Source organism: Stigmatopora argus, chromosome 15, assembly GCF_051989625.1.
Source record: "Stigmatopora argus isolate UIUO_Sarg chromosome 15, RoL_Sarg_1.0, whole genome shotgun sequence".
NCBI lineage: Eukaryota > Metazoa > Chordata > Actinopteri > Syngnathiformes > Syngnathidae > Stigmatopora > Stigmatopora argus.
Genome location: NC_135401.1, coordinates 259,696 through 279,298, shown reverse-complemented (window position 1 = coordinate 279,298; position 19,603 = coordinate 259,696). Strand labels below are relative to the sequence as shown.

Here is a 19,603-nt window from a genome sequence, read left to right as displayed (position 1 = left end):
TGTGTGTGTTTGTGTGTGTGTTGCACACAGAGGCTCCTGAAAGATGTCCAGTCGCTCACGGCAACAAGCGCGGCGTGCGATTGGTCGCCGCGGAGGAAGAGCGAGCATGGCGCACGCCGTCGCTAGGAGACAGTCCAGTCCGGTCGGTCCTGGACCGGGCTGCTTCGGCCCGCCGCTTTATTTCCTGTCCGGTAAGTTCACACACACTTATACGTATTCTAAAGCGAAGGGGGAGAACGGGGTCACTTGTCACTTGAACTTGTTTTTTTTTTAAATCTAAGTTGTTTTTTTTGTGAAGAGAAATGCATGGAAAAATCCCGGCGATGTGGTTTGTTGATGCACGCGATGTCAGACACAAAACAGCAGGCAGTCCATTTATTGGCGTCCACAAAAGAAATTGAAAAAAGTGCCAAAACAAGACAGGCCAGATAGACCAAAAGATCGGTCCTTTGCCGTCTCCCCAAAGAAAATAGACGTACAAATTGAGTACCTGCATAAAATACCACCGAATGAAGAGAAGTGATGGCATTTTTGAAATCAGCCACCTGAAATTAATTAAAGAAAAACATGCAACAGAAAATAATACATGATCTTTTTATAAACAAATTGACCCATAGTAGAAAGTCTCCATTTCCGGGCATCAAAAATCCTCATCATTGGCTAAGCTTTCTTTTCCTTTTGATTTGGAGTAGGAAAAAAAATGATGCTTTCCTTCCAATGTGCAATAAAAATGTTTTTTTTGTTGGTCTGGCGACCGGTCACGCTCGCAGGAGGACGTGCCAGCGGCGCACCTGCGTCCCGCGTCCGTCCCTCATGTCCCTCCAGTGAAGGCTCTCCTCAGGTCCGCTGGCGTTGTGGCCCAACGCGGCCCAGCCGATCATCTCCTTGCGCTTGAGCCCCCGCCGGCCGTACACGCACGCCATCAGCGTGACGTCCGACAGCTGGAAGAGCGCCACCTGGAAGGCGAAGCTCTCCTTGTACACCGGGTTGGGCTGCGAGCGCCGCAGCGACGTCCGGCAGCGGCACATCTCCTGGCCCGTCGAGTTCAGGAGCGTCAGGCGGGCGAAGGTGTCTGAAACGGGTCAGCGAAAGTGTCAACAAAATTAGAAACGTGAGTACAATCAGAGATCTTATTGGACTCCTTTCAAACTTTTGACCATTTGGAGCCATTGAAAAGCGAGCACCTAGGCATTCAAATAATAAGACTTTAAATCAGGGGTAGGGAACCTATGGCTCGGGAGCCATATGTGGCTCTTCTGATGGGTGCATGTGGCTCTTGGCTAACCTGTGAGGTCAAATATGTTTTTAAACCGCTGGTGACAGAGCCGAGTCCCCAATGCACCAATAGGAGCGTCACGTCGGCACTATGGCGCCGACGGTACCTCTAACTTTAATCATCTTTTTTAAAATTATATTTTTATTAGACTTTTCTGCATGCATATTTTCATTGGTTAGCAACTGCGCAACAGTGCTGTCAAAATAATTCATTTAGTACTTTAAAAGTGGTAAAATGACCCCCAAAAAGTCACATCTCATCTTCACATTTTTACACTAAAATTCGGAGTATGGCTCTCAAAGAAATACAATTTCTGTGTCAAAAAGTTTCCCGACCCCTGGGCTAGGTAAACTAAACAAAGGGCCAGAGGAAGTGCGGGGGGTGCTTTGGTTTCGACCTCAAAATAGGAAAGCTATCCACAATACTAGTGTCCTGCAAGTGCAATCAGTGGATTGCTGTCTGGTGCTTGTCGCAGCACAAAGCAGCCAGTTGAAGACTTTTTTAAAATCTATTTCAAACATGGGCCATCAAAGTGCAAACTTTTGACCAGTGATGAGAGAGCGAGTGCCTCGAAGAAATTGAAGCATTGGACATTTATGAAAGAAGACATAACGTCCCATAAGACTAGGCATTTATTTAACAGGGCTGGGCAAAATTTTAAAAAAGGCCAAAAGTGAGTGCTTTGGTTTCAACTGCTAAAGAGGAAACTTTCTGCAATACTAGTGTCCTGCAAGTGCAATCAGTGGATTGGAGTCAGCTGCTTCACACAGCCCAACCCCCGCTGCTTCAAAGTTTGTCAGCTCAGTCGGTCGCTGCTGGATGACTTGAACGGAAAGCTGCTCTCTCCCCTCCCTCCCTCCCTCCCACAGCGACCCAACCAACCCCCGTCCATTGAACTTTTTCACCTATGTATGTGCCTTTGTCACCTTTGCAAATCTAAACTGTCAAGAGCCCATTCAAGACTTTTTTTTGGACCTATTTCAAGTGTGGGTCATCAAAGTGCAAACTTTTGACCATTTTCACCCATTTAAGAGCGCCCTGATGAATGATATTTCACCCATTTGGTTATAAACGAAGCTGTGTATGATGACAATAAAACTTTTGATTTGATATAAAGGCCTAGCATCCCATAAGACTAGGCTTTCATTTCAAACGATTGCACAAAATGTAGGTTTTCATAAAGAGGAGAGCTTTCCACAATACTAGTGTCCTGCAAGTGCAATCAGTGGATTGGCGCCAGGTGCTTCTCACAGCACAACCCCCGCTGGTTCAACTTTGTCAGCTCGGTCGGTCGCTGCTGGATGACTTGAACGGAAAGCTGCTCTCTCCCCTACCTCCCTCCCTCCCACAGCGACCCAACCAACCCCCGTCCATTGAACTTTTTCACCAATGTATGTGCCTTTGTCACCTTTGCAAATCTAAACTGTCAAGAGCCCATTCAAGCCTTTTTTTCGGACCTATTTGAAACATGGGCCATCAAAGTGCCAACTTTTGACCATTTTCACCCATTTAAGAGCGCCCTGATGAATGATATTTCACCCATTTGGTTATAAACGAAGCTGTGTATGATGACAATAAAGGCTTTTGATTTGATATAAAGGCGTAACATCCCATAAGACTAGGCTTTTATATTCAAACGATTCCACAAAATGTAGCTTTTCATAAAGAGCAAAGCTTTCCACAATACTAGTGTCCTGCGAGTGCAATCAGTGGATTGGCGTCAGGTGCTTGTCGCAGCCCAACCCCCGTCGCTTCAAAGTTTGTCAGCCCTATCGCTGCTGGATGCCTTGAGCAAAAGCAAAAGCTGCTCGAGCACCTCCCCTCCCACAGCGGCCCAACCCCCGTCCATTCAACTTTTTCACCTATGTATATGTGCCTTTGTCACCTTTGCAAAGCCACCCCTACCCCTGCCTGGTATCAACTGTCAAGAGCCAATTCAAGACTTTTTTTGGACCTACGTATTTCAAGCGTGGGCCATCAAAGTGCCAACTTTTGACCATTTTCACCCATTTAAGAGCGCCCTGATGAATGATATTTCACCCATTTGGTTATATACGCAGCTGTGGATGATGACAATAAAACTTTTGATTTGATATAAAGGCCTAGCATCCCATAAGACTAGGCTTTCATTTCAAACGATTGCACAAAATGTAGGTTTTCATAAAGAGCAAACCTTTCCACAATACTAGTGTCCTGCAAGTGCAATCAGTGGATTGGCGTCAGGTGCTGCTTGTTTCAGCACAACCCCCGATTCTTCAACTTTGTCAGTCAGCTCGGTCGCTGCTGGATGCTTGGAAGGAAAAGCTGCTCCCCTCCCCACCCAAAGCGACCCAACCCCCGTTGATTCAACTTTGCCAGCTATGTTTTTGCTGGATGACTTGGAAGGAAAAGCTGCAAGCAAAGTACAAAGTACAAAGCCCCCTCCCCACCCCCCCCAATAAATGACTTTGACAAAAACGTCACGTCGAAAGTCACAATATCGCCAGGATAAAGTGGCGTGTTGTGATCGTACGAGATTTGAAGGCATCGTTTGTTGCCAGGGGTGCCGGAGTCCATCCCCGGCGCCCCTCGAGCCGGTTGCCAAGTTCTAATATCCCGACTATTGTCGTTTGACAGAAGTGGGTTGGCGACGGCGGCTCACCCGGAGGTCGGTTGGCGGCCGCGTTCCCGAAGCAACTCCCCTTGATGATCTCCACGGACATCCTCCCGGTGGCGGCGCTGTACGAGAGCCCCACCAGGAGCTCGGGGACGGCGGCGCCGCTCGGCGACGGGTCCTCGGCCGCCAGGCTCGACTCCGAATCCAGGCTCTGGCGAGGAGCGAGCGCGTATTTGAGCGGTGGGCGGGGCCAGGAGGCCCCAAACGGAGCCCACCCAGCCCAGAGGCGCACCTTCATGTCGGCGCGAGGCTCCAGGAGCAGCCGCAACTGGGCGCATCCTCCGGCCCGGTCCACGCCGGCCAGCGGCAGGAGCTTCTCGCCCATCATCCTCCGGCGGCGGGCCAGCCGGCCCTCCAGCGCGTAGACGCGGAAGCGCAGCGCCGAGGCCGCCAGGCGCGAGGCCTCCACCCGTGTCAGGGCGAAGGTCTGTCCGAAGGTGACGTCCGGGCGCCCCGACGCCGCCCGCTTGGGCCACGTCTTGCGCCTCTGCTTCTTGGCCGGCAGGAGGACCAGGCGCACCTGCCAGGCGTCCGTGCCGCCGCCGCTACGTCGGCGGTCGGGAAGATCCCTGGCCGAGGCCACGGTGACCAGCAGCTTCTCGCTGGACGCCCGGTACTCCAGCGAAATCAGCAGGTCGCAGCACTTGGACAGCACTCGCTGCGGGGGGGAGGCCGCAGCGTCCGCCTCCTCGTCCCCATCCTGAAAGTTGCGACGGACGGACGTCACGCGAGGGAAGAGGAGAACCCAACGCCCAACGCATGGTGAGTCATTTTCTCCACTAAAATACTCTTGGCGCGGGTGCTCAATCTCAAGGGTCGCGGGGGTGCTAGAGCCTATCCCAGCCAACTTGGGGGCAGCGGGCGGGGGACTACGTATGGCGAGTGGCCGTAGTTGCCAGCCAATCGCAGGAGAACACGCAAACCAGGGATTCGAACCCCTCGATCTCACAACTGTAGGGTGGACACGCTAACCACTCGTCCACCGTGCCACTTGACTTTTCTCAAATGGGTTTTTGCTACAATTGTCCATTTAAATTTAAATTTGACACCATTTATTGATAAAATTCAACTGAGAAACGTGACCTGAGGGTCCCACACGGCGGGGGTCGGCTCCGCCTCCTCCGAGTCGACCATCGGGAGTTCGGGGGCCGAGGGGGTGGGACCTTCCTCCGTCACGTCCAACGAATACTGTCGCCGGAGCGACGGTCCCTCCGGCACCCCCCGCGGCTCGTCCGGACGCTCGCCGTGACGCTCCACCTGGACGACGGCGCGGTCTGAGAGCAAACGTGGACGTCAGCCGGACCCGGACCGGCGAGCGTTCCCCCGATGTTTACCTTCCGAATCGGACGGCTCGCCGCCGGCGTCCCGGCCCTCCGATGAATCGTAGAAGTGGTTTGGGCCTCCGACTTGGGGCGGCGCCGTTCGCAAACTCTGCGAACGCGACACGGAAATCTTCATCTCCCGGTTGTCGCTGTCCGAGGACGAGCGGTCGTCGTCGTCGTCGTCCGCGCTCGAGGTCCCGCCTGGACGGGCAGCAAATACGAGACAGACGTCAATCAAAGGCTTTTAACGGCTAACGTCTTGTTTACCGTCCGACCGGCTCGGCCCGTCTTGGCACATCCTGCTGGATATGGTCCCCAGTCCTCGAGGCCTGTTTGTTTTGAAATTTGTGTTGACTTTTTCCCAACACGGTGCAGCAAGGACCACACCCACGTTTCCATGGCAACCAAGAAAAAATGACATTGTAGCCAAAGAGTAGGGAAACCAACGTTCTTGACCCCTTTACTTAGTTGGAGGATGAGTTGTATGTCATGGGCCAAAGTGTGTGAGGCTTTTTTTAAAAAAGCAACACAGCCACTTCATCTCAAACCTTGAACGGCAGCCAATAGCCATCCATTGTAAACGTCCCTTATTAAAAGGGGCTCTCCGGAAATATATATGAGGACACGATGGGGGTTTCACGCTACGCATCCCGTCACGGGCGTCTCACCGAGGCCCGGCCGCGAGCGCTCTTTCCTGGAGCGCCGGCGTGGCCCCTCTTGCTGCTCCGAACACGGGGCCCCGCCCATTTTGGAGAAGCAGAGGGTCTTGTTGATGTAGAGGAATAGCAGCGCCAGGGCCGCCACAAACACCCCCACCGCCGACAGGAAGCCCACCGCCTCCGACGTGACTGGTTGCAGGAGGAAGAGGGGACACACAATGACACACTGATCAGACCACACTAACAGACAACCTACACACACACGCACACACACACACACGCAGCATGGAACACACAAACACAACAACACAACGTCATTTTCGTGTCAAACTTGTCGGTCCAGGACGGATCATGACAATTTCAAGAAAGTCCGTAATACGAGGGGGGACGACGATTCGGAAGGAAGGTCACGTTGCCTTCAGGTGGGCTTGTAAAACGGATCTCCTGCTCTCAGCTGACATGCCCCCCGCCCCAATCCAACCCCCTCGACACAAAGAGGCCACAGTGTCGCCGGCGGCGGGCCGGACGCGCCGCAACGCAAGCAAATGCGGGCGACTCGAACCTGTGAAGGAGCGTTGCCGCGGTAACGACCGCGCTTCTCTCCGTATTCAAGTGAAATGAGTCATCGTTTCCCGCCCGCGTGGAAATAGGTCCAGTGTTACCATGGCGCCCAACGTCGGCCGGCGGCGCAGCGTATCGCCCTTCGTCGGTAATTGTACGGTTGGAAATAGGGAAGCCCATAGTTTGCTGGGATACACTCCAGCACCCCCGCGACCCTTGTGAGGATAAGCGATTGGAATGAATGTATATATTTTTCATAAATAGGATAGAATTTTAATTAAGACGACTTCCAATTGTAAAATTAAACATGAATTAAAAAAAAATAGTGTACATTCAGGCATGTTGATTGGATGATGATAATTGGGAGATGGAGGTCCACTTTTCGCAGCTAAAAAATAAGTTGCAATTTCATTTTGTCTTGTGTTTTGCAGACGGTGACAGCAAACATCGATCGACAATCTCTGTTGGAGCCCAATTGGAGCAACCGAGGCTCACACACAACAGAAGGCCAAATGAGAGCCCATCAATCCCAAGCAACATGGCGCTCGCAAATGACAACCGGAAGCCAAATCCACACAAATGCACCTCTCCGAGTCGGTGAGTAAGTACGCAAGTTGCGTCCATTCCTTTGTTTAAGTCTGAACTATACCAGATTCGATATTTCGAAAATGCTCTTGGCATGTGGGCGTTTGTACTCTGGCGCCACTTGCTGGCTGAAAGCCGCGCTGTTTTGTGACGTCACATGGCAGCCCTTTCTACTATTTAAATGGCGTTTTCAATAAGAATTGAATAGAAAACTACTTCAAAATACGATACGACACGTCGATTTTTTTTTTCAAAACTTAATTAAATGTCATGGATGGGAACCGGCCCCTCCCAGTCAACACCAATAGCCAATGAGATCATTCAAAGTCAAGTCCAAGCCGTTAACCAAAACGTCCCCTTAGCCATGCCAACTGAAGACTTGAACGGGCCTTTTTGAGTCTTCCCAACTCACGTGATGGTCAAGTTCCACCTACTTTCACTGTCTGAGGATGGTGCCGCCGTCGAGTTGGCCTCCGCGCTCATGTTCTTCTTCACTTCCTCAACTGGTCCCACAACCAGGAGCTCCTTCTAAACTTTGCGTACATTCTCCTTCCTCCTCCCCGACTCTGATCGTGGCCCGGCGCTTCTGTTTTTTGCGTCGACCTGCGGCCACCGTCGTTTCCGTGCGGGACCGGGGAGGCGACGCCAAAGAGGGCCGGCACATGCCTTGCCTGCGGCTTTGCGAGCAAACAAGGCCGAGGAATTTGTTTTAGCAGGAGCAAACTGCACCGCGCCAAATAAACGCCCGGGAAGTCCAATCGGAACAAGGAGGGAGAAGCTGTACACCTGGTTACCATGGTAACCACACAGCATCAGCTGGAAACGGCTCAGCTCAGGTGGAATTTGGACTGTTGCTCATTTTGGGCGACCCACAAATATAAGTCAGGCACTTCGATCGCTAAAATAGAATTTGAATTCAATGGAGGCCATCCTCCGAAAAAAAGAGCACTTGGGAAATGTGGGAATATTTCTGTTACTTTAAGTAAACATTTGACCAAGTCATAAAATAGTTACTTATTTTTGGTTTAGTCGTTCTTTTAAAACAAAATAATCCACAAAATGTCCCCTTGTTTAATATAAAACATAACATTTACTGTTTTCTCCTTTTTTGAATGAGAAAAAAAAGATGAAATATTTATTGTTTCTAATGAAGTACGTTGACTCTCTTTTTTAAATGGATTATTAACAACAACAAAAATAGCACTAATATAAATAACAATGTAATTACAAGGAGAGAAAAATCGAAATACAGCTAGCATCATTTAGCCTTGATCGCGCAGGGCTAAAAATAAACCCAGGAGAAAAAATACCGTCAAACGCTATTATTATTAATATACTAGTCCAATAAGCCATCGGTTGTTTGCGCAGGTGCACATCACCATAAATAAATCAAAAAAGGGAGACTTGGTGGTTGTCCCTTGAGGAAATGAGACGAGCGAGCGCTTCTGTCATTGCACAGCGGTCGAGCCGAAGGCGGCACGCAGAGAGACGGTTACGCGACAGACAAACGCCCGCTGGCTCTTTGGCTGCTACTTACTGTCGGAAGCCATGGTGGCGGCGGCGGCGGCGGCGGCGGCGGCGGCAGGGCCGACGGCGACTCGGTCTCGGTCGGCGGCCTTCCTTCCTTCCCTTCGAGCATCCCTCCCTCTCTCCCTCCTCTTTTCCTCCCTGTCGAGCGCTGTCAGATGTGGAACAACATCCGGGTTCTGCACGCCCGCTAGCTAGCGAGGGACGCATTCACGGACACTAGGAAATGGGCGTGTCGTCCCATTAACTCGGCGTAAAATGGGCTTTGCTTGCGAGACAAATCACTAAAAATCAACATTCAAGAACCAACAAAATACTCCACGTCAACAAATGTCAAGTTTTATTGAATATTTACAAAACCATTGAAGTCATTTGGCTGCCAGATTGACCTAAAGTAAAATGAATTGTTTTTACATTGACCCAACATAGTAGTATACTACTAAAAACAGGAAAATAAATCTACCAATAAAATTCAGAAAGCCGTTTTCATAAAAACGAATCCTAATTACTTTCTCAGTGATAATCATCAACTGTGACGTCACACGTGACAACAGGGCAATCAATCATTTTTTTACATGGTCACTATAGCTTAAAACTTTTAAAATAGATGCTGAGGTACTCCTTGTTGTCGTTCTTTTGCCCAATTGAAAACGTCAACATCATTCCAATCCAGTGGTCATTGAGTCGTTTTCTTCTTGTTTTCCTGAAAACACAAAAAGACCGATTGTTAGCGGCCGTTTTCAATTCATTTGAGCATATCGGATGTGACCCATGAATTAAGGTGGTGATAGACCTTCAAATTTGCAGCGCTCCAGGGTGACCAGACGATGGATTCGAGTGACCGTGGGAGCTTCTTTCTTCAAACGAGCTGACGACAAAGAACGGCGACATCAATCCAAATGTGGGCGCCATTTTGGCAAAGGAGCCACTCACCGACGGTGCAAAGGTTCTCTTGAGTCCTCGCCTTGAGGGACGCCTTGGCGGCCTTTTTTGGAAAGGCTTGGCCGGGCCGATCGCCAACGTCCAGTTCCACCTGGCGATGGCGGCGTGACTTGCAAGACTTGGGCAGGAAACAGGAAGCGGCTTTTAGCATCACGCAGAACCTTCACTCACGGGCAAAAATGGGCAGAGCGTGACGACGACAACGAACCTCGGTGGCTTCTCCGTACGCTTTGGACTTGATGGACGACAGAAGTTGAGCTCTTCGGGAACTCTGAACGCAACCGAGACGCGGCAGTTAGACGTCTCATGGCGTTAAAGGCGGACTAAATTCTGGCACGCACCTCCGTTCGCGAAGAAGTTCCCGGGCCGCCGTCGTCGCCGCCGTCTTCTTCGTTGTCGTCGTCCGCTTCCTGACAGAAGACACGTGAACTGTGAGGACACGCCGCACGTAAAAAAAGTCCAGACTCTCATCTGACCCACCTGTTGATTATTGCTCTGCCAGTTGTTGAAACTCAGAACGCACCCTCGTAGCTTTTGGACTATATTTGGGCGAATCAGGTCCATCCCCGAGTGCTTCCCCTCTGACGACTCGGCGCAGACGGACGACTTTAGCTTGTGGTACAGATCGTGGACGTTGGCCAGCTCCTGAGAGGATGGCGGGGTTGTCAGAAAGGAGGGCTCTCACCCACGGCGTGGAACGGCGTGGAACGGCACGGCACGGCAACTCACTCACCTCCATGGCGTCCCTGTCCAGAAGCTCCTGCGGGGCTCGTGCTCTGGCCACGAACTTGTCCCGCAGGCGAGAGCGCTCCGCCTTCTTGCTCTTCTTGAACTTCAGCTGCAAGAACACGCGGCTGTTTTATTTAAAAAGCACTTTTCTGCTTTTGCCAGCGGGACTGGCGACTCGCTGACCGAAGTGGGCATGGCGGTGAAGCGGAAGGCCTTGCAGGAGAGCAGCTGTCGGAGGACAAAGACGGTGTCCAGGTGCTGGGATCCCAACGCGTCCTTCTCGAAACTCAGCACGTCATCCCAGTCCTTCAGCGCCACGGAGATCTGGAGATGGACGGGGTGACAGGCGAAGTCAGATGGACTGAAAAGGAGAATGAAAGCAAATCCAAAGCTCACCCCCACACGCGGCGAGGCCGTCTGGCAGTGGTAAAGACAGTAGATCAGGTAAAGTCCTCCCACTCGTATCTGGAAACTGAACGGGGGCATGAAGTAGCCGACCGCCACGTCCAACACCAGTCGACTGAACGCTCGCTTCTCGCGCCCGACGGTACCACTGTGATGCCACAAAAAAGAAGGAAAAGTTGCGCTGAGAATAGTTGAATTATATAATGTCACTCCTATGTTTTTTCCAAAACAAAAGTAACGTTAAAATAGAAATTAACGACGCTTATATTTATATATCTATACTTTAAAACTCGTTTTTATTTGTAAATAAGATGCAGCAAGATTTGTTGTTGTTGTTGTTTTTGTTTACTAGTCTTGCTAATGGAGCCTATGATGGATTCCTAAGCAATGAAACCATTCAAAAGTTGATACGTTTTAAATACTAATTGTTATGATTCCGAACGCCCAAATATAACTTACTAAAATATTTGTCCAAATTTCATTTCCTTCCATATTTTGGAGAAAACCTCAAAGCGGACGGAGTCGGTTTGTTGGAAGAGAGCGAGCAACTCCTCGCAGTCCGAACGCACTTGTTCGTTCAGGCGGACCGAATTCATATTCCAACTCGAATCTAAACGCGACTCCGTCAGAAAAAGTAGTTTTTGTTTTGAGGTTCAATGTTTTCACAGCATCTTCTTTCTCCGTTGTGATTCGTTTGCCTGTGCGCAGCCATCTTGGACAGTAAAATACGGCAAGCCCCGAGGACAAATTATGCGCTGACTTATTGTAGTACAATTACATACTACTACATATCTATTATATTGACCACTTATTTTTATTATTATTTATTTATTGATTCTATATGTGTTTGTTTGTTCGTGTTATTTGTGCATTACTGCTCCGCGCATGCGCACATGCTGTGTTTCGACTACGTTTCCGTAGTTGTGCACCGATCAAGTTCTTCCGGCAGAAACAAGACCGAGTGCTAAAGGACGCGACAAAACACCGCTGGATTTTGTCCTCACGCAGAATAAACTCGGCCATTTTTCGATATCCATGCTGCTGTGCGGTGTTTCGGTCGTAAACCGAACGCTAACGAGATGGGGAAGGAAATGTGACCGAGGAGGGGGGCTCCTCCGGCGGTCCTTTTTGTGTAGCACTAGCCGCTGGCATGCCGTTTCCGGGGGCGAGGGCAATGGCAGCTCCCGGCCCAGCTCTAGCTCCGGTCCTATTCCTGGTCCCAGTCCTAGTCCCAGTTCCAGTCCTAGCCCCAAGTCCGCCGAGCCGGGCTCTGCTCAGGGACTGTACCGGGACACCGTGCTACTTCCCCGCACCGAGTTTCCCATGAAGCTAACGGGACAGAAACTACTCGACAGGGAAGTGGAGATACAAGAGGTAAAACTAACTTTCTGTTTGTGTCACACTTGCAGTATTTATACTCTAGAACGCCATTTAAAATACAAGTGACGCTAGTCGGCTTATCTTTTTCCGTAACACCAGGAAACACCAAAGTTACGTTACATTACAATCAACTCAAACCTTTAAGTGAGTGCTAACAATGGAATCAAACATTTGAGTTGGGGAAAACAATCCTAATTTCCCAATGAAAGGGTTTATTACTTGAGTATTGCGATACTATATGTCAACCAGAAGGGATTTTTGAAATCGACACTGGGTTGGCTGTCATTCGCCGCCCGCCACTTTCTCAGTCCAAATGGATTGGACGTCTTGTGCCGTTAAAGGCAACCTGTATGTTAACAATTGTAGGTTTGTGGATGGTCCATCTGCATTTGGTTTAAAGCACGCGTGGCAGATTGAATGTGTTATGTCTTAAACTTGTGCTTCTATGTTTTGTTTGTAGCAGAGTGGCTTTTCCACTCTTTACAGCTGGCAGAGCGAGCGCAAGGGCAAGAAGTTTTGCCTTCACGACGGACCTCCGTACGCTAATGGCGACCCGCACGTGGGACACGCTCTCAACAAGGTCAACCAAGAGACATTATATTTTTAGTCTTGATCAGCGGTGTTATTTATCTATTTATTTTTTTGGCCCAATCCAGATCCTAAAAGACATCCACAACCGTTTTGAGATGCTCCGAGGCCGGCGGGTCCACTACGTCCCGGGCTGGGACTGCCACGGTCTTCCCATCGAGCTGAAAGCTCTGGGCCAACTGGGCACGGCGGATCTCGATCCCCTGCAGATCAGACAGAAAGGTGAGAAACCAAACGCAAAGACGTCGTGACGCAAACTGGCGCCCTTTTGCATTAGCGAACGGCCGTTGTCGCTCGCCACGCAGCTCGCCAATTCGCCAAGGGGGCCGCGGATCGCCAGAAGGCCGCTTTCCAACGCTGGGGGGTGATGGCCGACTGGGACAAGTGCTACTACACTTATGACGGCGCCTACGAGGCCGCTCAGCTCAAAGTCTTCCAGGAGATGCACGGCAAGGTGGGCCATCAAAATGAATGGGAAGTTCCGGGCCGATGAAACGAACCACGGCCAGAAAAAACTGCTTTACAGCAAAATCATTTGTAAAGTGCTGACTTTTCCGTACATTTTCACTTGGGAATTTCTTTGGGAAAGCTTTCTCATTTGTCCACGACATTGTTTTGACTGTCTTATCCTTTCTCAGGGGCTCATCTATCAAGATTACAAGCCAGTTTTTTGGTCTCCTTCATCGAGGTAAGCACATTAGCATTTCTACTTTATTAGAAAGGTCAGCTCAGTCCAAACGTAGTGCATCATTTGTGTTTGGCAATTATACTTGACTCTATTTGTAAATTCACGTTTAGCAACAAATGAAGAAAAGAAATGCTTGAGAATCCATTTTTTTTTCAATTTGCTCTTGGCAAATCGGACTGGTCCACGCGCATTTGAAGATTTTGGCTCCTGAAATGTTTTGACCGACCAATTTTAGCCATTCGAGCATTAGTCTTTGCATATGTCTGAATTGTAGCATGTTTTTTATCCCTTCATCTCATGTTTTTCTGTTAGAACCGCCTTAGCAGAGGCAGAATTGGAGTACAATCCCGAGCATCTCAGCAAGACCATCTACGCCACATTTCCGCTCGTCACGCTGCCTCCTAAAATGGCGTCGATTGAAAGTAATTTCTTCTATGTCACTCAGAAAAAGGGATTTTTCTAAGCCTCTTCATTATTGTTTTGTTTGTTTGTCTTCAGCTCAGGATAATGTTTCTGTGTTGGTGTGGACCACGCAGCCTTGGACTATCCCTGCTAACCAGGCTATCTGCTACATGCCAAATGCCCAGTAAGTAGCAACTCTTCACTCCCCGCCGCGTGGCCAGTGATCGAGTAGTTGTTCCTAGCGCGTACGGAAAAAAATATCAATCGCTATTTGTAATATTACTGGGTTAGGACGTCATTATTTGGAGGTCTGTGCATTGCAAAACATTTTTTACTGCTCGGCCGAATGGAAGGATGTATAATTGCGGCACGTGTGAAGTGTCCAAGATCAGTGTATCACTTAACGAGCTGCGGTCACTGCTCGTTTATATCACGCGAAGCAATTGTTGTCGGCAGCGAGTGAGAGAGCTTCGAGCTAAAGAGCACATATGTCCCACGAACAATGAAGTCTAATCATAAAAGTATCGCGCGTCCTGCGTGGTGAGTCAAGTCGTTCAAACCCACTAGATCAAGGGTGTCAAACTCGAGTTGGTTCGCGGACCGCATTAACATCAACTCCATTTCACGTGGGCCGGACCATTTTAGATATAATATTGAGATATATATATATTTTTAAATCAGATTAAAAGAAATGGATCAAAAGCCCTAAATATTCAGTTTTTGTAATAGATATAAAACAATGTTTATTTGAGCTTTTTTTTTTCTTAGTAATGGACAACGTCTTTTAATCGTTTTTCATTTCAAATGGAAACAAAATATTTTTTTATCATGTTCAATATTAAAATGGAAAACAGAAAATATTATATATTTATTTTTTAGATCTTACAAAATGCTATTTGAACTAAAAACAAAAATGAATTAATTAAATTATTGATTTAAAATGGGGAAAATTAGGAAATATAATATAACCTATAGTCATTGGAATTTGATCCTAAAACAGAAAGCCGGCATTCGTGATATACTTTCTCGGGCCACATAAAATGATGCGGTGGGCCAGATTTGGCCCCCGGGCCGCCACTTTGACACCTGTGCACTAGATCGTGTGGTATCTTCACAGGTACTCTGTGACGAGAAGGAAAGACAACTCTCAACTGCTCTTGATGGCCACCGAGCGCACCGCCAATATGGCCGCCGTGTTGGGAACAGAACTGGAGAGCCTTGCCACTTTTACTGGTAAGGCACTGCTCTTTCTTCTCTGCGTAAAAACAGACAAGCCATTGACTCCATTGGCCATGCCGTCAATAGGCTCGGAACTGGAGGGCGGGATGTGCGAGCATCCCACGGTCGCCGGCAAGGAAGTGCCGCTCTTGCCCGCCAATCACGTGACCATGGCCAAAGGAACGGGATTGGTCCACACGGCCCCGGCTCACGGCATGGAGGATTACGGCGTGGCCTCTCACTTTAAACTCCCCGTGGTACGTTTGACTCCATCGGGCTGAATGGGCCCCATTATTGGAAGAAAAAAAATGACGACAGGGCGGAAGGATTCAACTCTGGCGCTCCCGTTTTAAGGAGTGCATGGTGGACGAGGACGGAAAGTTCACGGAGCTGGCGGGTCCGGAATTGCGGAATCTGTCCGTCTTTAAAGAAGGCACCGAAAAAGGTACCCAGGCCGACCGAATACATTTGTTTCGGCGTGACATCCGGTTCTTTCTTCTTTCCTTGCTAGTCATCTGCATGCTGAAGGAATGCGGCGCTTTGCTAAAGGAGGAGGACCTACTCCACAGTTACCCGTACGACTGGAGGACCAAGCAACCCGTGCTCATCCGACCCAGCAAACAGTGGTTTATCGACACGGGCGCCCTGAAGGCCAAGGCTAAAGTGAGTGTTTCTTTTTCATTTACAGTAATACCTGGCCGGCCGCTCGGATCCGTCCAAAAAAGTTTAGCGTGGCCAAACAATGACACAGACGCGGAATAGGCCTTGGAGAGGAGGATGTCCACTAGAGAGTTAAATCATAGTGCGCCCAGGGTTTATCCTATTAAACAGCCACCCTAAAAACAGCAAGCAGTATGCCACAAAGCAGGTATTGCTGTATTTTGTTCTTGCTTTTCAAAACAAAGTTTCTGGCATGTGTCTAGGACGCCCTGCAGAAGGTTCGCGTCATGCCCGAGTCGGCCCGTGGCGGCCTGCTGAGCATGCTGGACCGCCGCACTTACTGGTGCATCTCGCGTCAGCGCAGCTGGGGGGTGCCCATCCCCGTCTTCTACCACCGAGAGAGCGGCCAGGCGCTGGTCAACAAGTAAACGCGCCGACGAACCCGTGGCCGAAAGGAAGGTTTGCCAGAGTCTCGGGGCGTCTTCCGCAGACACACGGTGGGCCACGTCGCCGCTCTCTTCAAGGAGAAGGGCAGCGACTGTTGGTGGGAGCTCCCCATGGACGCGTTGCTCCCGGCGGATGTCCTCAAGAAGGTGAGAAAGTCAAAGTCATCCTTCCAATATCGCCTTCAATGTAGACCAGACATGGCCGTGATAATGGAAAAATTGCAAAGTAGGGTCACCCCTATTATATATTTGTTTTTTGACTTCCGCTTTCGAGTTTCAACGTGGATTTTCACATTTTTATGACCTTTTGAAACAAAAAAAAAATAGTTTTTGGGGCGGGTAAAAATCGCATAGTAGTGAATAAGTGAAGACGTGATAATCGAGGGATGACTGTACTACCTTGTCCTGTACTTTTGTTTAGGTTGGTATTTTTTTTCTTGGGATTACAGAGTAAAGCAGGACCAGTAAGCGACTACGTCCGCGGAGAGGACGTACTGGACATCTGGTTTGACAGCGGTACATCGTGGGCGGCTGTTCTGCAAGGTAAGATGAAGCGTTTCATCTTTTCAAATGCTTCAGTTTTATGGCCAGCGAGCTCAGATCATTGGAATCATCGAAAATGGATTCAAGACGGAGGAAGTCTTTTGCCACTACATTACCTTAGCCCTTTAAAAAAATGCAATGGCTACGTTCGCTCCGAACAAAGCGGTCCTCGGCCGCTTTCTAATGTGACGTTAGCAAGCTCAAGCTAGCTCGAACACAAGGTTTGAGCTGAGCCCGAATGTCAGGATGAGCCCCGGATGGCCAGATTGGGACTTTTCCAACGCCAGCTTGTTGTCGTTTTCCAGAAGAGCCGGAGGCGGACTCCCCGGGGCCCGAGTCTCCTCTGGACTGGCTCCCGGCGTCGTGGCGCATACCGCCGCTCGCAGGTTGTTGGAACAAAAATGACTTTGACGGCCGACGCCGCGCTTTTGCACTGGCTCCTTTTTTCCCCCTCGCTCCGGCCGGGCTTTAGTCACGGCTCCTCCTTGGCGCTCGGGACTTCTTTCCAAACTGATCTCGTGCATCCCTCCTAAGCGTTTGGTCACTTGACGACTAGTCTTCTGGCTCCCGCTCGCCCTGGCACTTTCGGACGTTCGGTCCGAGAACTAACGTCGACGAAAGCTCGCTCTCGACCTTGCGTTGCCGGCGTGACGACCCCCTTCTTTGCTTTTCCTTCCCCCAAAGAGGGCGACGGCAAGGCGGACGTCTACGTGGAAGGGAAGGACCAGATCGGAGGCTGGTTTCAGTCGTCGCTGCTCACCAGCGTCGCCGTGGGGAACAAGGCGCCTTACAAGTGAGTAAACCCAACCCTTACGCCATGTGCTAGCCTTTAGAAAAAAAATGTTTATCGGCTAATAACTTTGCGACCATTTTTGCGTGCGAGCAGATCACTGGTGGTCCATGGTTTTGCGGTCAGTGAGAAGGGCGAAAAGATGTCCAAGTCTGTTGGGAATGTCGTGGACCCGGACACCGTCATCAACGGTGCAAAGGTATGAACCCATGTCAAAATAAGATTTTTTTAAATTCAGTTTTTGCCTTGTTGGCAAAAAGTCCAGTGAGTCAAAAGGTTCGATTGTCCGCTTTGATGTCAGGACGGCAGCACGCCAGCCTACGGAGCGGACGCGCTGCGCTGGTGGGTGGCCGAGTCCAACATCTTCTCCGAGGTCCAGATCGGCGCTTTGGCCCTCAACTCGGCCCGGGACAACATCAACAAGGTAGCCAGCCCGGCTGGCCGGCGCCCGGGACCCGCCTTCCGTTCCCCCGGCTTTTCCCTTTTGTTGACGGGCGGGGAATCTCTGTTAGCTCAGAAACACCTTGCGCTTCCTGCTGGGGAACCTGGACGGCTTCGACCCGCGGACACTGGCCGTGGACCCCAAGGAGATGTTCTACGTGGACCAGTACATGCTGCACCTGCTGCGCGAGTACAGCATGAAGGTAACGGGTGGACGGGGGTGGGCGGTATGTTGTCCTGTTTCCTAGCGCACTCCCTTTTTTTGAAGGTGACGGACGCTTATGACACGTTTGACGCCGGTCGAGTGGTCCGCCTCCTCCAGTCGTTTATCACCGGCGAGCTCTCCAGCTTTTACTTCAGCATCATCAAGGACAGGTGAGGTCAACACTAGACCACCGGGGCAACGTTGGGCGGCTGTCTCGTGCCGTCCGCGGCACACAATGGGTTAACAGACTTACTCTTGGTAGCATTCGTTCGGGTTAAGCAGGGACACGGTTTTCTGAAGAAATGAGGTGACTAGGGTTCCAACATAGGAACTTGGAGTTACGAGACACTAAATCATCTTTCAAGGACTCAAACCACCCTGAAATACACACATTTATTTTAAAATTGTATTCATTTGCTGTGGGTTTTCTTCGCAGGTTGTACTGCGATCCCGAGGACTCGCCGGGCCGAAGATCGTGTCAGACGGTCTTGGAGGAGATCCTGGACGGGGTGACCAGATCCGTGGCCCCCATCCTGCCTCATCTGGCCGAAGAGGCGTACGCGCACTCGCCGGGTCGCCGCGGTAAGTGACGGACGAAGACCGTTCCAGTCGGGCCCCTCCCCCCACTCAAGCGTCCCTGCCCACGCAGAAAACGAGACGCTCTTCAGGAGCGGCTGGCTCCAATGCAGCTCGGTGTGGCGGCGCCCGGGCCTGGAGGAGGCGGTGGAAGGGGCCTGCGCCATCCGGGACTCCTTCTTGTCTTCCATTCCGGGCAAAAACGCCGCGCAGTACGACCTGACCGTCGCCATCGAGCCCGGCCTCCTCTTTGAGCTCATGGAGGTGAGTGAGGTGGACCTCACGCAGGTTCCTTCCTGTTTTCAAAGGATTAAGCCCCACTCTTTGTTTGACCTTGCAGTCCCTTCAAGAGGATCCCTCGTCCACTTCCTCCCAGCTGGTGGAGCTGATGATGTCGGCTCGGGTCGACCTGACCGGCGCCGTTCCCCGCGACCTCTCCCCCGACGCCGTGGTCAGCCAGGGCACGTTCCTCATCAACCTAGAAGGTGAGCGCCGTCGTTCCGTAACAAAAGACACGTTTCCGTCCGGTCTCAGGTGACGCCCGTGTGCGCTCAGGTGGCGTCATTCGGGAGAAGAGTCGCTACACCATAGCGGCGGCGCCCACCTCCGGCCACCGATGTCCCCGTTGTCGCCGTTACACGGCGGCGGAGCCGGACTGCCCGTGCCCGCGCTGTCAGACGCTCGTCGCCAAAGCCTGCTAAAGGAGAGCCGCCGGTCTGTCGCCCAAAAGAGACTTTTGCGTTACGGAACGGGAAGCGTTTGTGTTTGTATAATGTATATAGTAAGTATGAAGATCGCCGGCACAATGTTGATTTATTAGATTTGGTGAGGGGGATTAGCTCAAATGGTAGGGCGCTTGCATTGCATGCAAGAGAGCAATGCCTGCATCCTGTAAATTCCCTCTTTTCAGGTCAAACAGAAAATTAAAGGCCCAGTCCATGCAATGGTGGGCAAATGAGTGTTCGCTTACGTTGGGTCGAAGCCCGCATCCTCCAAGTTCTCAC

The 19,603-nt window shown here is 50.5% G+C and overlaps 3 protein-coding genes across 5 annotated transcripts; 1 reads left to right on the top strand and 2 right to left on the bottom strand.

Annotated features, from left to right (window-relative positions):
- Positions 1–361: 361 nt before the first annotated feature.
- syt16 (synaptotagmin XVI) lies at positions 362–8,770 on the bottom strand. Of its 2 annotated transcripts, none has more exons than XM_077621615.1 (7): positions 8,597–8,770; positions 5,923–6,165; positions 5,267–5,455; positions 5,016–5,206; positions 4,165–4,632; positions 3,918–4,083; positions 362–1,072 (listed from the first exon to the last, which is right to left on the bottom strand). In XM_077621615.1, exons 1-7 carry the CDS (start codon positions 8,607–8,609, stop codon positions 759–761), a joined length of 1,584 nt encoding a protein of 527 aa, XP_077477741.1. In that variant the 5' UTR covers positions 8,610–8,770; the 3' UTR covers positions 362–758. The 2 variants fall into 2 exon arrangements, with proteins under 2 accessions (XP_077477741.1, XP_077477743.1); XM_077621617.1 differs by having other exon boundaries at positions 5,923–6,102.
- Positions 8,771–8,903: 133 nt separating this feature from the next.
- Positions 8,904–11,447, bottom strand: LOC144090243 (snRNA-activating protein complex subunit 1-like). Its single transcript, XM_077621618.1, has 10 exons — positions 11,122–11,447; positions 10,654–10,810; positions 10,441–10,581; positions 10,262–10,366; positions 10,009–10,173; positions 9,870–9,938; positions 9,737–9,799; positions 9,520–9,646; positions 9,380–9,454; positions 8,904–9,289 (listed from the first exon to the last, which is right to left on the bottom strand). The coding sequence occupies exons 1-10, from the start codon at positions 11,256–11,258 to the stop codon at positions 9,246–9,248; spliced, it is 1,083 nt and encodes a 360-aa protein (XP_077477744.1). The 5' UTR covers positions 11,259–11,447; the 3' UTR covers positions 8,904–9,245.
- Positions 11,448–11,566: 119 nt separating this feature from the next.
- iars2 (isoleucyl-tRNA synthetase 2, mitochondrial) lies at positions 11,567–19,558 on the top strand. Of its 2 annotated transcripts, XM_077621613.1 has the most exons (24): positions 11,567–12,036; positions 12,503–12,622; positions 12,699–12,852; positions 12,936–13,084; positions 13,269–13,318; positions 13,631–13,740; positions 13,817–13,904; positions 14,838–14,953; positions 15,026–15,195; positions 15,293–15,383; positions 15,450–15,601; positions 15,862–16,022; positions 16,089–16,191; positions 16,494–16,587; positions 16,893–16,973; positions 17,272–17,380; positions 17,474–17,576; positions 17,679–17,801; positions 17,890–18,021; positions 18,087–18,193; positions 18,460–18,605; positions 18,673–18,863; positions 18,940–19,084; positions 19,155–19,558. In XM_077621613.1, exons 1-24 carry the CDS (start codon positions 11,698–11,700, stop codon positions 19,298–19,300), a joined length of 3,180 nt encoding a protein of 1,059 aa, XP_077477739.1. In that variant the 5' UTR covers positions 11,567–11,697; the 3' UTR covers positions 19,301–19,558. The 2 variants fall into 2 exon arrangements, with proteins under 2 accessions (XP_077477739.1, XP_077477740.1); XM_077621614.1 differs by lacking the exon at positions 16,893–16,973 and having other exon boundaries at positions 11,580–12,036.
- The last annotated feature ends 45 nt before the right edge of the window (positions 19,559–19,603 follow it).